At 36.0% G+C, this 18580-nt stretch overlaps 1 protein-coding gene across 1 annotated transcript in view; it reads right to left on the minus strand.

The window, feature by feature from the left end:
• ZBTB41 (zinc finger and BTB domain containing 41) overlaps positions 1-18260 on the minus strand; it is a 47719-nt gene extending 29459 nt beyond the window's left edge. The window contains exons 1-6 of the mRNA XM_060644019.2: positions 18150-18260; positions 16254-17507; positions 7804-8011; positions 7012-7081; positions 4789-4936; positions 1186-1315 (exon numbers count right to left, since the gene is read on the minus strand). Of these exons, the coding sequence (XP_060500002.1) occupies positions 1186-1315; positions 4789-4936; positions 7012-7081; positions 7804-8011; positions 16254-17376 (1679 nt within the window). The 5' untranslated portion in view covers positions 17377-17507; positions 18150-18260. The remainder of the gene's footprint in view (positions 1-1185; positions 1316-4788; positions 4937-7011; positions 7082-7803; positions 8012-16253; positions 17508-18149) is intronic.
• Between the last annotated feature and the right edge of the window lie 320 nt (positions 18261-18580).

An 18580-nucleotide genomic window follows, 5' to 3' on the forward strand; every position in this document is an offset into this window, starting at 1 on the left:
TGACGCGGGGCTCGAACTCACAGACCGTGAGATCGTGACCTGAGCTGAAGTCGGACGCTCAACCGACTGAGCCACCCAGGCGCCCCGTGTAATGGATTCTTTACCTTCAACTTTATCTTCAATGGAATATCCATAACAGTTGTTTATCTTCTTTTTTTTGGAAGTTTTCATCTTTCTGGATAATCTGTTTCCTTCAAGTTTTTTTTTCCCCTTCCTGATTGTGTTGGAATCTAGCTTTCACATTAAAGGTTTTCTTTCTCTGTTTTTTAATTCTTCTATCTATCCATGATTAAGTGTGATAGACTAAAAAGTGGATGGGATGGTCAAAGAGCATGAGGGGGCCCTGATGACTTCACAGCAGGTGATCTAGGTGTACTATTTGTTAGGGAATATATTTGCGCTTTGGCTGTTCAGATTTTCAGAGAATTGTTTTCTAACTACTGCTGGGGGAATAAAATCTAAAACCCAAGAGGTCAGAAGGGATAAGGCCTGGGGCTTACTGCTTCCAGAATTCAGAAAGCATTCATCATAGGACAACATGGTATAGTCCAGTCCAGATATCTGCTGAATTGGGAGAGGGGTCGGTGCCCACCAGCAATGACCTGTGTGGGTGCCAGAAGAAAATCCAAAGAATAGAACTTCTAAAGAAGTTTTTACTCCAGTGCTCCTTGTTCTGCCTCCCCTTCACTCTAGTTCCAGAGGCATCTGATACTGCCTACTCCTATTCCTTCTGTGGATTCTCTGATGTAAACTATGTTCTCAATTTCTCCATCACCACCTTGGGATTTGTGTTTCTTAGACCTGCTAAGTCAGTTACCACTGATTCATCTGCTTTCCAGTTTCCAAATCTGTGTTGTTCTTGTCATCTTTCTGTTCTCCCTGTCTCTGTAGCTTACTATCTTTTAAATCAGTCAATCAATAACTTTTAATGTAGTTTTATTAGAGTTCCAGAAAGAAATAAAATGTGACCTGTGTTAAATTCACTATCTAAACCTGAAAATCCTGATTTCATATCATCTTCTATAACATTTTATACAATTTCTTCGCATATCCTTAAATTTCAAATTAAAGCATAAATTCAAATATCTCACATCTGGCATTACCCTAATCCTTCTAAACTATATTTGTTAATTATTTGTATATAACAGTACCAGGGTTTTTCTGGGTGCGTAGATAATTCCTCACCTTTCTCGTACTGATTTTCCACAGATAAAGCAAGTCCATTTTCTCTTTCCACCATGGGTACATTCTATATGGCGTTTCAAATTTCCAGTGTCATTAAACTGGCGACCACATATATCACATGGAAAAGGACCTACAAAGGAAAGAAAGTGTACATTTAAAGTTTAAAGAATCGATACTAAGTTAAATTTAATGGGCATGTTGTCAATGTATACCTACCACTGTAAGTACATATATTATAACACAATAAAGTTATTTATTTATAGTTTTCTCTTCTCTTCTGGACTGTTCATTCCTAGAAGGCAAGTTACAATCACCTCTATATGGTTAGAGCTGAGTTTAGGGTGTGGCATCTAACATAATAAATGTTGAATAGTGTAATGGGTTAATAAATTGAAATGGCCAATTCTTAGTTTGAAATCAGACTAGAATAAAGTAAAAAATGTTATATACCAGATTTCTGGAGAGAAGAGGTACCGAGAAACTCTGGTCGAATAAACAAAGGACTTCAAAGAGTTCATAATCTGGAAATATATTGTCATTCCTCAAAACCACACATTTTTAACGACGTTGCCTAGACTGAAAATACTGTGGACTCTACTGTGAACTCTAATGAGAAATTAATCATGGCAGAACAATGGGAAGAAAATGGCATTTGGACACTGGAATTCAGAAACATCTATAAGCAAAACAGTTCAGTAGTCACAGTAGTTTTGGGGGGAATTTCAATACGTTTTTGAGAGACGACCTCAAAATGTATTAAGTATCTTCAACATATTTTTGTTTCATTTTCCATGAGATCTGAGTCTTTTATTCATTTATTAACTCATTCAACAAGTATTTATTGATTCTTAATTCATATTTAGCACTGGGTTAAGCAAAGCAGTGCTATGGAAAATCTCTGCCTCCTCTTACATCCCTCTTCACCAAAAAAGGCTCCAAGAAGGTGGGAAAAAAAGATTCAGCATAAACACAAAGATAAAGAAATGAAGTAAGTAAAGTGCTAAGATGAGCAGATTACAGCAAGAGTAAGTTAGGCAGAGAGTGAAATAACTTTATGTGCTACTGAAGTCTCCAGTTGGGGGAAGAAAGAAAGCAGCTTTCTCTTTCATGCTCAGTTACTTATGAGAGTTTTTCAAATGAAATACCTACATTCTTTCCCCTCTATTAGATATCCAGTTTTGCATACAGTTAAACTTACTTGAACTTCTATTTACGAAGCTACGCTGGGAAGTTAGTAAAGCAGATTTTCATTCCAACTCTCTACATAGGATAAAATTAGATTTGACTTTAAAGCCTACTGTAACTTTTACACTTATACATGGAGATACATTAAAAATTCTTCTACCCTGGGGCACCTGGGTGGCTCACTCGGTTAAGCTTCTGACTCTTTATTTCGGCTCAGGTCATGATCTGGCAGTTCGCGAGACTGAGCTCCATGTCGTGCTCTGTGCTGGCAGGGAAGAGCCTGCTTGGGATTCTCTACCTCCCTGTCTCTCTGTCCCTCTCTTGCTTGCATCTTCTCTCGAAAATAAATAAATAAACATTAAAAAAATTCTTCTGCCCTAACTGTTCAGATTGTATTCCTTAGATATCACTCCCTCTGATTTACAGAATATATAATCCTAATGTAGGCGGTGTGAATATGACCCAGAATAGCCTAAAGCAGTAATACTCATGTGTGTGGTATCTGGACCATCAGCATCAGCATCACCTAGGAACTTGTTAGAAATACAAATTCTTGGGCCACACCTCAGACCTGAACCACTAACCTAACATACAGTGATTCAAGTAAACAGAAACAGAGATGGGATGCAAAAGAATTTGTGTGTGTGTGTATACAAAACATACATATGTCATATATATTTACATATGCAATATATACATGTACATATACAAAACATATGCACACATGGTTCTAATTCAACCATCTTTTCAAGAATGCTTTCTTTAACAACTCTGTTGTCAGTTCAAGAATCTGCTTGTACACTTTTACTGATAGAAAAATAACTATTGTGCAAGACAACTTACTTCAATGTATAAGTTCCAATACTTTAAAAGATTTCTAAATTGAAACTAAATCTATACCTTAGGATTTCCACTCAATGTTCTTAGAATGCCTATTTATTTACTAAATGATATACTTAACAAAAGCTGAAATAGAAAATCAGGAACAGAAAAAGGAAGTGGAAACAAATATGTTCACTATAAAAATTATTATATTTTGCTATGATGTTTCTATAACATGGGACAAAAAGGGATTACCTATGATTTTCACCTCAAAAAGGAAGAAGCCCACCAATTCCCCAAGAGAAACTCTTTTTCCTGGAACTAATGTATAAAGAAACTTCTCACATGCAACATGCAATCATGAACGTGTCTCCAACTATATTTCTGATAATTATAAAACTTGCTTCATATGATGGTATCTTAGAAATGCCAAGATGAAATCCTATGATAGATCAACTTACTAAGGACAATTCAAAAAAGGACTAAGCTAAAAAATAATCTTCCAGCATACACTAGTCTTACATACAATTCTAAGATTTAAGTGTTCCTTATTGAACAATAAAGTCTCAAAAGTTTTTGAAGATAGGTGCTCTACCTTTCCCAAACAAAATTTCAAAGTCCTTCAAAAGTGTTTCACATGACATAATTTTAAGACCTTATGTCACCATAATTACCCACCTCTTGAGAATGTACTTGTCAATATCTATCTTGAATGCAGTATCCAGAAATGAATTCAGTATTCCAGATGAATTTAAAATCAGTGAGATAATTACCTCCCTGATTCTGAACAATACATTTTTATTAATACAGTTTAAAACTACAGTAGTTTTTGTCAGTCATATGACATTACTGGTTCAGATTGTGCCTAAAAAGCTTCTGCTTTTAAGCCCATCTATAAATAAAGGAGTTTGGATTCTATACCATTTTATAGTTCTGTAATCCCCAATGACCAAAGGTCAGATAATTCCCATGTTTATGACTTTGTATTTACTCTCAATTACTTTTAACTTCATTTATTTTAACCTTTTGTATAGCACAAAGATTTTTTTTTTTTTAATCTTTATTTTCTGGTGTATTAGCTACACACGCCTATAATTTGGAAGGCAGCCATACTCACCACTACACCACCAATGCTGCACAGCAAACGGCCTCTACTATGGATGACGACAATTCCCTAGCAGTATTGACTGTCATAAATGTACCTAACTGTACTACCATCTGGCACACAGGTTTCCACCTTGGCCGTAAGCATTAGACAGAGGATTCGTCAAATACAATGCTAAATTCCACATATACTAAGTTAATTTTATTCCCTTAAAAAAAGAGTTTTTTCCAACAAAAATGCCTTATTCAAGCACTCAGAGATCTATCCACCAATTAACTATGAACAAATGCTGTTTATGACTACAGACACATCTGCCACCAAAACAAAACATCAACATATTTACTCATCTCTAGGAACAGCAGCAAATCCAGTATTCCTCCCAATTTATCTGACTTCCTTCCCCTAAGTGGTTCAACAGCAGCAGGCTCCTCTAGCATGATGTGATAATCAATAATTACTATGACTGCTTTTAGAAAAAGTAATCTGCTTACCCAGATGGAACTTTTCTTGATGCTTTAACCGTGCAAATCGTGATTTGAAATGTTCTTCGCAATAGGTACACTTAAAAGGTTTATCTTGAGAATGCAGAATCATATGTTCCTCCAAGTGTGGTCTTCGAGTAAAAGATTTCTTACAAATCTAAGAGAAATGTATGCAAAACATAAGGAAACCTGAATTAAAAATAAAATACAAAGCTCATGATGAGAAATAAACTCATGAATTCAAGCAGTTAAAGGAAAATTTCTCCCAACAGAAAAGTTACCCAAAATAGAATCAAATTTTAATTATGCAGAAAAAAGCCTTGGAGGAATTATAGTAAGGAATTCTTTTAAATTCATACTAAAGGTTGCTGAATTTCCACTCCTTACATTTCTAATAGGCTAATTTCTAGGATTACACAGTAACCTTAATACCTTAATTCTAGCCAAGATTTCTAAAATCCATTAAATTTATATTTTTAAATCACTTATATATCATAAGTAGGTTTTATTATTGTTGCCATATACTTAATTAGGAATAGGAGCAAGAAACTGCAGAAAAATAATTTTAGAATTTATCTCTTAAAGTAGTCAAAAGGAAGAGATACAGCTTTTTAGAGAAATCTGGCAGACACAAGATTTAAAAAGGGGGAGGTCAATGAAGGTTCATCACTGTAACAGATACACCACTTCAGGGGGATGCTGTTAATGGGGGAGAACAGGCATTTGTGGGGGCAGTGGGGTATGGGAAATCAATATACTTTCCTCTCAATTATATTGTAAAACTTAAACTGCTCTGAAAAATAAAGTCTCAATTTTCTTTTATTAAAAAAAGGCGGGGGCTGTTAAAAATGACAACAGTAACAACAACAATAATAATATAGCATGTACTATATACCAGGCACATGCTAAATAATTCATGGTTTATTTTACTTAATTCTCACAATAATCCTACGAGGTAGATATAATTATTATCACCATTTTACAGCTGAGTATAATTAAGTTTATTAAGGAGAAGAAACCAACTTATGTAGACCCAAATAATTAATAACTAACTTCAATTCCTGCAAGCTGAAATCAGAGAGACAGTGAAAATTTTGCTGTATAAATACATTGAAGCCTGAAAATAAGGAAGACAAATGACAGCTTGTGATTCCTTTAAACAATATTTACCTAAATAATGAAAAAGATGTTAGTGAATGTGGTACAACAGGTATCTAAAAATTCTTTGCTACTACTGGAAAAACAGAAACGAATTCCCTTCCCCTTAAATCTGACCTGACTGTAGGGACTTGTTTGACCAACAGAATGTGTTAAAAGTGATGCTCAGTGACTTCTGAGGCCTAGGCCTTAAAAACTCCTATCATTTTTACCTAGGCTTCTTAGAGTTTAGCTGCCATGCTAGAAAAAAGATCAAGTAGCCTCATGAAAAGACCAAAGGGGAAAAGAACCAAGGTCCCCAGCCAACTGTCCTTGCTAAGCTCCTCGCTGTCAGCCAACATCAAGTTCCAGCCATGAGTGGCCCCAAAACACACCAGACCATCTGTGTCAGCTGAAAACAACTGAGTGACTTCAGATGACAACATGTGGAACCGAATTACCTAGCAAAGCTGTCCTCCAAATTTAGATGACTGACCCACAAAATGGTGGAATATAATAAGACAGTTGTTAAAGGCCCCTGAGTTTTGAGACAGATAACTAGAAATGGAGGGAAAATTCTAAACACTTTACACTCCTGTTAGTATAATAATGTCAGTTTATATACACAACATAAGTACACGGTATGGTAGTTTCACTAAAAAACTGGGGCCGCTGGGTGGCTCAGTCGGTTGAGCCGTTTGACTCTTGGTTTTGGCTCAGGTCATGATCTCACAGTTCATGAGTTGGAGCCCTGCACAGGGCTCCGGCTCCATACTGACAGTGCAGAGCCTGCTTGGGAGTCTCTCTCCCCTGCTCTCTCTGCCCCTCCCCTGCTCTCTCTCCCTCTGTCTCTCTCTCAAAATAAATAAGAAAAAAAAAATTTTTTTAAATAAGAAATAAAAACTAAGATTTCCATCAGGTCCACCATCTAAACACTAACCCTTATGGGGTTTAATTTATAAATATTAAGATAACTTTGTGTAAGATTCTAAAAGTGAGATAAGCTAAGTTTATATTTTTTTAACATCTAATTACTTTCCCCAAAGGTAACATTATATTTATTTTGGTTTTTTACTACAAATTAAAAGGTCTTACATCACATTTCCAACTTTCACTCTTAGTCTTCTTAATGGAGATAAATTCTTGTGCATTTTCAGGATGAAATCTATAAGGAAAAAAAAAGACCGTTAGGAAAAGATTACATTAGTTAAGTCAGTATTCCATATGATCTGTCAACAGTGACTGTAAGAATCAGGCACTGATTTCTTTCATTAAGAGACAGACACATGTAAATACCTTAAGAATATAGGTATCATTAACATTTAATAAATGAATGTATATGCCTAAATTTATGCAGAAATAGTCAAAGACAATGTAATCATATTTTAAATACATTCAGAAACCTAGCTATTCACAGATAATCTTCAAGGTAATTCACTTGATTTTTTTTAGTCCAAATTTCAGTAAATTTCCTTTCTTAAAGTTAAATATGGAACACTGACTAAACATGCTTTCTCTCACAAATTTTTATACACTAAAGACAAAGCTGAGCATGAGGAATAAGTTTCCTAGGTCTAAAAACATAGATTTTGAAAATATACTTGCCAAAACCCAAAATAAAAAACAGGATGACCAAAATGCTATCTTAAACTTCTATAGTTCTTGTTTCAACATTAAAAAACTTCATCTCAATAGCATCAATAAAAAATATAAACATTTGCTGCTCTTAATATATCTGTAATCAAATATATTTGCAATCAAAAATGTTTGCAAAATACTAAGCAACGAAAGAATTGGAGACAAGCACTCCATAAATGTTTTTAGCTTACTCCATATTTAAATTAGAAGGCACAATAAAGTATATTATGGAAGCAAGATAATACTTGCCTCTTAACATGCTTGGCTAAAGTCTTCTTGCTTGCATGAAGTTTATTACAATAAGGGCACTTGTGCTCCTTCTTATGAAATTCTGTTTCATTACTGTGCTTCTTTCTGTGAACAGTTAGATTAGACTTTGTCGAATAGCGCTGGTGACAAATATCACACTCAAAGGGCTTCTCACCTGTGTGAACACGTGTGTGGCTCTCATATTTCCCTATAAGAAGAGAGAAACTAAAATTAAATTCATTGTATTTGGTACAAAGTGACTGAAATTTGACAGTGCAATAAAATCTCATGACTAGTAACATTTAATACACACACACCTACACACGTTTATACCTAAAATACGGTATATATCTCTGATAAACCTCAACACTTATTACTTTGACCTCACTGCCTTCCTTGAAAACTTGGGTCATTAGAAAAAATTATTCATGTTTACAATTTTTTTAATGCTTATTTATTTTTGAGAGAGAGACACACACACAGTGTGAGCAGGGGAGGGGCAGAGAGAGGGAGACAGAATGCAAAGCAGGCTCCAGGCTCTGAGTTGTCAACACAGAGCCCGATGCCGGGCTGGAACCTGAGATCATGACCTGAGCCAAAGTCGGATGCTCAACTGACTGAGCTACTCAGGTGCCCCTCGTGTTTACACATTTTAAAAAACAAGACTTTGGGTAAATTTGCTTAACATTCTGTTGGCAAATTGTCGGAACTTAAAACTTTAAAATATATAGATATATTTTAAATGTTATTTATTTTGAAAGAGAGGGAGAGTGAGCATGAGCAGGGGAGGGGCAGAGAGAGGGAGAGAGAGAATCCCAAGCAGACTCCACACTGCCAGCGCAGAGCCCAGTGCAGGTCTTGATCTCGTGAACTGTGAGACCATGAACTGAGTCAAAACCAAGAGTCGGACCCTTAACCAACCGAGCCACCCAGGCGCCCCATAAAATATACATATTTTTTTCATTTAAAATTGACCTTCAGCAAAGATCTATTCTTCATTTAACACTTAGTGTTTTTATATTTTACTTTTACTATGTATATCCATGAACTGAAATTTTCAGATTTGATAGTCCTTTTAAAAACATCTTAAAAAGGAAAAATAATATGCTTATGTATCTTATAATATATGATAGTTTTATCTCTCTTCCCACAGAAGGTAATCTGGAAAGGGTATGACAAATCTAGAATTCTCAACAAAACCTATACTTCACTACAACATATTCATATAATATCTCTCCAACTCCTAAGATATTAGAAAACAAGTAAATCACCTGTACTTTGATGCATGTGTAACACTAAAGTGCTGAAGCCAACGTATATGGGCAGTATCAGGGAAAGCAGGAAAAGGAAAAAATAAACTGGTATCAATGCACAGATACCAGGAATCATACTAACGTGAGATTTGTATTATCTGAATACACACCTAAATTCTGTACAATGTTATAGGTTTCTCCAACAGGGGAAAAAAAAAAAAATCAAGAAATTTTAACATAGACTTTCCAGGAGAAAAAGTTACAATAAAAAATGAAATACAAAGATATTTTTTGGCTTAATGTTTATTTATATTCCTACTTAGACTAAAATTTTTTCACATCGTTATTTAGAACAGAAATTTCTAAAGTCCAGAGACGGAACAGCATCACAGGTAAGGGCACAGATCCTGGATACATGTACCTAGATATGAATGCTGGCTCTTTAAATAGCAGACTATGTGACCTTGAACAAATAACGTCTCTATGCCTCAAATCTTGCTCAGCTGAAAAAAATGGAATGAAAGAATTTACCTCAAACGACTGTCACAGGCATAAATGAATACACATTAAAGCACTTCTAACGGTGTCTAAGTTATCAATTAACGTTGGCTATTATTATTCTGTAATAGAAGTTGTGAATGTGCACATCTAGTAGCTTAAAATAGAAATTTCAAGGATTCTTTTGAGCAAAAAGCAATAAAAATAAGAAAAAATACTATTAGTAAGAGAAGCAGTTTTCAATTAAAAGCTAGCTTTGCTTTGTCCTGCAAAATAAATGTGTAAATTTTTCTTCAGGCCAAAGCTAATGTAAAAGTATGGTATTTCAGTCATATACTTAAAAAATATTCTATGTAGATCACAGAAATTAGAAAAAACCCAAAATATTCTATGACACTGAGGAAAAAAGAAAATCATAATTATTATTTTTTTAAGTTTATTTATTTTTGAGAGAGAGAGCAGAGGAGGGGCAGAGAGAGAGAGGTGGACAGAGGAGCTGAAGTGGGCTCTGTGCTGACAGCAGAGAGCCGGATGCAGGGCTCAAACTCATGAACCGCAAGATCATGACCTGAGCCGAAGGCAGACTTAACAGATTGAGCCACCCAGGCACCCCAATCATAATTATTTTTCTACTTAATAAAATAAATGAGTTCACCAATCTATTATATATATTTATGTATGATTAAGTTTAATAAACACATAGTATATTACCTAAAAATTAATTACATTGCACTTACATAAAAATACCCAGGGAAGGGAACCAAAGTATTTTCCTCGAGGTTGAGAGGGAAGGCTGACAATTATGGGCCAAGAAAAACAAAAGTATGATGAAAAATCCATTAGGTATTTATATATAGACCATATAGATAATGGTTGATGCATTTTTTACATATACATAGTTAGAAAATTTAGTGTTTGGTCATCTGCTAAATTAGCTGTGTGATCTTAATTAGGCTAATATTTAACTTCTCTGTACCTGCGTTTATTAATACTGCATGGGGCTCTGAGAAGTACATGAGTTAATATAGACACAATGCTTAAAACATTCCTGCACATAGTGAGCACTAATAAAAATCAGTCATTTATTACTATTATTATATGGATTACTAGTCACAGTGCAGACATGTAGGTATACCTCAAATATAAATACGGATAGAGCTGACATATGAATATACATTATAACAGATCAAACTGGGGTTTCAGCTCTCTGAGAACACTGGAAGAACTTGACTTTTTCCCCCTGCCATTGTTAAAATGGCCTATCACCTCTGTTCTCTGTCTGCCACCTCTAGGACGTAGTCTCCATTTACACACGCATATACACACTCTACCACGAATACTTCTGCTGTGTTCAAGGGATGAGATTTAATACTGGAATTTATTGGGGGAAATGTTCTTGTGTGCCACAAGGTGAAATCTGAAATGACTTTTGATAAATGTTACAGATAAGTAGGTTTTATAGAACAAGAGTTGAACTATGTTATGGTTTAAGTCAGTGTTTTACAAACTAAAGTTCATTAGTGTTCATGAAATAAATTACTTGAGTTGTGACTAGCAATGGGGAGAAAAAGGAATAGAGTAGAAAATATCAGAGTGTACTAACACTAGTTTTGTGCATTTTTTTTGCTTCAATTTATGTATAAGCACATGTGTAAATATGCATATTGTATAATAATATACGTATCTCTGACCTTGAAATATCCCAAACACAGATTTATATTGTTTTTTTCAGGGTATAATCAGACCATTATTGCTATAATATCTTTGGGAAAATGTCTTCTGAGTTGATCTTATTCTTTTTCTATCATAATATGGCATGCATGATTAGATCCTTAACCTTTATTACACATCAATTAGATAAAAAGTACAGAATCCAAACATTATCAATATGTACTAAAATCCCACAATTTTAATTTTGAAAAGATTGAGGTCATTGCATGGAATTAAAAAGTTTTCCTTGACTATGAAAGTTTTCACATTTCATTTTTATTAAACTTGCTTTTTAAAATGATATAAATGACACATACTTATGGAAAAAATGTAAACAAATCAAGAGTATACTGTGTAATTTTTAAACGATTAATTTAATGATTAAGTTACATGTAGTTGAATATTAAAACCATCAAAATGACAGTTAACTTAAAAATCAAAAGCACCTTTAACTATTAAACTTCCATTTTTCTACAGACCAGTAAGATTTAACCAAGAAAAAAAAAATTTAAACCAAAAGAGCCAAAATTTTAAAAAATTCATTTAAATAAATTCATGAGTCCAAGGAGACCAATGAAAATATATAAACTTGAATGATTCATTATGACATTAAGAATATCTAAAGTGAAAAAACTTTTTTGTTAAGTTATTAATTCAATTTTATGCATATTGGCATTGCAAGGCCAGTTATCTCTATGGATTTGCATTTCTGAACAATAGAAAGACATAACTTCTGAGGAAACACTGACCCCATGAGAGTCAGGTAGATCTCCAGGGGCCAGTGGGGAAAAATTTTAATTAGATATTAAATTGCATATTTAAGAAAATTGGTAGCAGTGTGGGAGGCACTTAGCATAAATATAGTCATCTATATCCACTTCTTTTTTTATGGGGTGGGGAAAATTCAACAATAAATCAAAGTGTGCATTTCAAATAAATTTTCAATAAAACATTGTATTCCTTCAGAGAATAATCTACTATGTCGACCATTCTTGATTACCAAAACACATAACATTAACAAATTTCATCCACAGAATTTTTTCTGAAAGAAAAGACACTTCTAAAGAAATTTTCACATGAAAAACTTGACCTTGTGCTTAAGAATTTATTATTCCCCCATATAGGTCATGCAAAATTACCTTTGTCAGGTTTTGTGAGCAGTTTTTACAAAGAGAAACATCGCCAAATTAGCTCATTATATATCTGATATTGCTAAATCTTCTATTATTCTTTGAATTTATTCATATGGCGTACTCTAAAGAATACATAACTAAGATATTTAACCTTAAAGTATTGTGTCACTGTTATAACTCTTCTCTATTAAGAACAAATTGGAATCTCTGTCAGGATGGTCTAGAGAGTCACATTTTTTAAAAAGCTATAAAACATTTTCTACCTCTAGAAGAGATTGTAAATTTAATCCAAGGAAAGATTTTAGTTCCCACTAGGAACAATAAAAAAGATAAATTATCCAAATTTTCTCTCTCATCCCATCTGTCATCTTTTCCCTATTTTTGCCTTTTCACCCACTAGGTTTTTTCACCCACTTTAACCTTAAGGGGGAAAGGTCAAAGGACTCTTATTTGCATGAGAATAGACTGAGGAAGACAGCTGGTAGCCTAAGGAAAAATATAACTGGATCAGAAGTCCCACTCCAAGCAACTATTAAATGCATCAGAAAGGATAAAAGATCCAAAGTAATGGAATCAAATTAGTGGACTACATATTGTGGAGCTAATGGTTCCAGCAGGTCCCACAGCTTATTCATTAATTATCATAACCCACTCCAAGACAGCAAAGTCAGAACCTGATAAAGAAGCCCAACTGGCTTCTTCCAAGTCCAAAGTTAAGTCAGACACTCACCTTTCAATTCAGTTCAGCTAAATAGGAGCTTACTGAAAACTTGTTATTTGAAACGACCCTGGGTATCAAGAAAGGGCAATAACCAAAAGATACAAAAATTTCAGGCTTAAAATCTCATGAGAAATAAATAACAACCAAAAATCGAGGTAGACATCTTTAAATCATATGATAGGAATGTGGATGACACCAGGCTTCAACAGTCCTTGAACTGTTTTTTTCTTTTTGTTTTTGTTTTTAAGAATAAACGGGATTTCTGGTGGACATGAGAATGGAGGGAGGACATTTAAGAAACACAAGTCTTCTCCTAATTCACAATTAAATTCTATCCATCACCCAGTCCACTTAATCTATTTTCAGTGCAACTCTCTGATCTACCCTCATCCAACAGCCCATTCTCAACGCTACTCATCTTCCTAGTCCAAGCCCACAATATACTTCTGGTCCTTTCAAATTTCATTCCCTGTACTGAAGCCAGCAAGACCTTCCTAAAACTTCAACAGGCTCTCATTTCCTTTGTCAAAGTTTTTTCAAGTTTCGGTCACTCACTGGATAAAATCTAAACTCTTCTGTTACAGCATAAAAACCATGCAAAATTTAACCTCTGCTTATGTGCCAATCTTCATCTCTTGTCATTTACAATATGCCTCCTCACCCACCGTGAGATCACCCACCCTTCAGCAATTTCCAGAACACAATATACCTCAACGTATTCACATATGTTGGTCCTTCTGCCCTATAAATCCTTCCCTATTCTCTAGTTCTCAGCTCAAATGCCACCTGTTCTATGAAATCTTCCCTGTTTCCTTTAGTCTTCTGAATTTTTCCTGATGAGATTATCTTCACTACAGTATGACTGTGTTTTTGCATGTATTCATTACTTTAACCTTGAGAACACAGAGTACATCATTTCATAGCTGTTTAGCAGTAGTAGGCACATTAGACATACTCAATAACTATATTAAACTAATGAACAATAAGAGTAGCTAGTATTTCTTGAACACCTAAATTTCACACAGTATTCTGAATGATTCAAGACTATCTCATTTAATCCTCATAATACTCTCCACGAGAAGGTACTATTTGCATTATATTAGCACCATCCCACTCCACTATGAGGAAACAAGAATGCAGACAGGTTAAGTAACTTGCCCAAGACCTGGACTCAAAAGTGCAGGCAGTTTGACAACCATATAACTCCTGCTTTTTTAACTAGTATGACAGAATTTCAATCCCAATCTTTCTCTCTCTCTTAATCTTGGGGAAAGGCAAGCAGCCCCAAGGAGGCTTAAGCAAAAGAGAAGCGTGGATAAAAGAGGAGTATAAGGTCCAATACGTTCAGAAAAGGAGGCTACAAGTAAGTCTACAATGTGACCTATTGATTCTCACAGTTATCTAGGCTGCCCTTGGTAAAAAAAGCTGCAAAACATCCTCCTCTTAGTACATCAGCAACTTAATCCTGAGCAGTGTTTTCCCAAACCGTGTGCAAAGAACTGTAGGGGTTTTTTTTGTTGTTTGTTTGTTTTTTGGAAATTACAAGAAGTACCACAAAAGTGTCTTACAGTAAAATTTGAGGAAATGCCAGGCTAAATAAAATTACCAAGTTTCTTTACCAGAGAATTTGACGGAGTTAATACTGACCATGAATTATACAATATAGTTTTTTTCAATCTTACTTGAACATAGAACTCCTCTCTCTTAAAGAATCTCACAGTGCTGTTTTTGAGATGTAAGTATTGGGCCTACAATGCCATTTGGGAACTGACCCCTGCTTACTCATCTCAAGTCAAATCAGGTCAAATTAAGGCAGAACAGAGGGAGGCATGCACTAAGAATACAAAGTCCAAGAAGTAGAATCCATTGAAAAGATAACATGTTCTTAGTGTCCCAATCAAAAATTATTCTCTTCTCTATACTCTTCATAGCACTTGTTTATAACCCTAAGAGAACATTTATCCAGGCTGAGTTTAGCAAGTTCCTTATATTCCTATGCTCTTCCAATAGAGTTACCCAAGAAAAGTTATTTTATCCACCTTTATACAGAGCCTCAAACACAGTAAAAACAGTAATAACTAATTATTAAACTGGATTGTCAAAAATATTCTGATTTGGAGATTCAAAGGCATAATAAAAAGCCAAAAAAGGTTACCACTTATGCCACGGTGTGTACTGTCCCATATTTTGAGAGCAAATGATTACTAATACCTTATAAAATCAATTTCCACCTAACCCAATAACATAAGTACTCAAAACTGCAAGATACATGGGGATATACTAAACCGTAGAAGTAATTTTACAAGGTCAAACTGAACTTAAATGTTCCTTTTATCATTGTATGTGGTGGAATATATTTCACAATTTCATAACTATGATTTATACAGAAATAATTGTTGCACTTTCAAAGTTCACATTTGAACAGTTCCTGTACGATATCTCCAAATATTAGACCTCTTGAAATTAAATGTTCACGGACGTATTTTTAACTTAAGGTTAGAGATCACATTTCCTGCATATACTTTTCTAATAAAGGAAAAGTTGATTTGTTATTGTAATAACCAAAGACTACTACTAATCAAGACATTTCCAAAAGTCTCTACCAACAGAATTAAATTATATCCAGTTCAGTTTTATTCTTAACTATAAGCCTACACTGAGAAGGGACTACATTTCTAATTCAGATATTGCCATGTTCAAGGGGAAATAGTAGACAAACTACTAAATTTAATCTAATATAATCTAATTCAATTTTCTATGACTTGAAAACAGCACTTAGCTATGAAATTAACATATAAATCAAAGCACCACATTCATAATTATTAATACTCTGTGGAGTTTTTCCATACCAAATACTTGAACTAATGATCTGTCACCTTTTAGTGGGGCATGAGGAAGAGAAAATAAAGGCTAAAAAGACTTAAATTCCTTCAAAAAAAACCCCCCAAAAACCCCCAAAACCTTAAATTCCTGAATCGAAAGAAATTTAAAACAGGATAAAATATGTAATGCCTACCAAATACCCATCTTCATTAAATATTCCTTTTAAAAGTTACCTTCAAAGTTTATTTTTAACTATCACCTTTAAAATATCTAGAAAAGTAAGTTATTAGAGACAGAAAAAAGCTTCCTTACCTATGCGGTCAAATGTCTTATCACATTTAGGACACTGCAGTATTTTTTTGTTACTGTTCTGAATGACTACAGGAGTTAACCCCTCATGAATATTTCCTACAGAATCACCAGCCTCAGGTTCCTCTTCTGCATCATTCTGATCTTTTTCACTGTGTTCTTCAATGTCAGAGTATTCATCTGACATTTCCTCCTCTAGCTCATCTTCCTCAGCATTATATTCACTTCCAGGGTCCTCAGAATCATTTCTATCGGACTTTTCCTTATCAAAATGTTCTGGATTCAAATTGTCTGACCCGTCGCCACTTTCTTGTTCATCATCACTGGTGTCGTCAAACTTAACAGGACACTTCCGATTCCTTTTTGATCTTCTCGTGGAAAAACTTCTCTCCAGCATTTTTAACCCATGTTTTTTCCCTAATAAAAGGGACCTATGGGTTTTAGCCAAATGATTCTCTAAAGACTTTTTGTAACAAAAATGTCTACTACAGAATTTACACTGATGATTATTTGATAGTCTTCCAGTTAATTCACTTAGTGTTTCTTCTGGTGATGACTTTTCAGACAGCTCAGACTGAAAAGTGGCAACATTTTCATTATTTAGCAATTTAACTGCATCTATAATGTCCAGAAATTTTGCTGCCTCTAAAACAAGAGGTATTTCGTATTTGTACACAAAAAATTCTGATGTGTAAAGAAATTCAAGCAAATGCTGAAAAACTGAGTGTGTTACGTGATCCAGGGTGACAACATCAGTGCTTGGATTTTTGCTCAAACACGCATGAAAGTAACTACTGCCAACAGCAACAACAACTTTATGTGCACTAAATTCTTTTCCTTCTACTATGATAAGTAAGTCACAGAAAGATGGTTGCTTCTGCCTGTCATCATTTAAATACTTCAGCAAATTCTTGTTATACTGCAAAGAACTCAGAAGTTTTCTCTGATCTGGCGAGGGAGGAAGTTCCTGGTAACAGTGAAGAGCTTCAGGAGTCGGTCTTTCTGTGGAATGAATGTAGGTTACTTCGTCACACTCCACTGCAACATCTCCTTCTGAAGAATCTTTATGATAGCCTAGGTGGATCTTCTCGTCAAGATTTGAAGTAACCTTTCTCCTTTTCTTCATTGCAGTACAACAATTTCAGAACAAGAAACTTCATAAGTGTCTTAAGGGATTTATTTAAAAAAAAAAAAAAACAACAACTAGATTGTCTTGGTTAATAGCTTCTGGAGGGGCGTGCCCGAGGGTTTCATGGTCTGCAAAAGAGTAAGAACCACGTAAAATAACTCTATGGCAAAGCAATCCTAAATCGTTCAAGGCATTCGTCTAGTAATCGTTTCCAAATCAGAACTAAATTATGATAAAGTCACAGCTTCCACTCATTCGAGGCTAAGGTTTTAGGGTGGAGAACAAGGAGGGCCGGGTTATAAAAGACAGCCAACAAAAGAATAATTTTAAAGGAAGCCAGAGCACACCTTTCGTGCCTAAATTCACGAACAGGGTGGAGACAAGGAGGGCGAAAAGGGAACGATCCTTCCAAGAACACTGAGGGTGCAGGTTGAGGCGCGCTACATTCATGGTTTTAGGGACGCTGGGTGGGTGACAATAAGGCCGTCGCGGCCGCGAAATCCAGGTCTCTCCATTAACATGCCTTTTCCCAGGGCGGGCAAGGCACACCTCCTCGGGGACAGACAGCGTCCCGCGGCCAAAATCACCCGGCAGGAGACGGCCCCAGGAGGGGCGCAGAGCAGGAGGAGTAGGGTCAACCAGAGGGACGACTAAAGGAAACAGAAGAGCCTTCCCAGGCCCTGCCCAGGAGGGGACTGCGCTCGCCGACGGCGAACCCGCTACCCTTCCCACCCCAGTTTCCCTGGGCAAAATCCCCACAGATCCATTACCGGGAACCCAGGGATCCCCCGCTGGCTCCCAGCCGCTGAGCTCCACTCTCGGCGCGCTCGCTCCAGCGCCTACCCACTTCCGGGTTCAGCCCCCACCTCACCCTCCCTCCCTCCGCTCCTTCCCCTCCCAGAGCCTCGCCGCCTCCGCAGCCACGGAACACGTCAACCGCGCGCGCAGCCTCCAAGCCTCCCGGAGCGACCGGCGCGCGGCCCAGCACCGACCACTGCGCATGTGCGCGCTCCCGTCTTTGCGCAGGCTCCGTAAATTCTCCTTGCTCCCCGGAGGACCCTAGCTACGCCCCAAATCCGTTACTCCGGGTTTTCGCGGTGGTTTGGTGGCCTACTGTGATTGAACCAGTCGAAGCTTTGCGGGAAGCCTCGCTGGGGAGTAGGGGGTGTGGGGGGACACTGATGAGTTTAGTAGAAATTGG

The sequence above is a fragment of the Panthera onca genome, chromosome F1 (genome assembly GCF_046562875.1).
Source record: "Panthera onca isolate mPanOnc1 chromosome F1, mPanOnc1 haplotype 2, whole genome shotgun sequence".
NCBI classification, from domain to species: Eukaryota; Metazoa; Chordata; class Mammalia; order Carnivora; family Felidae; genus Panthera; species Panthera onca.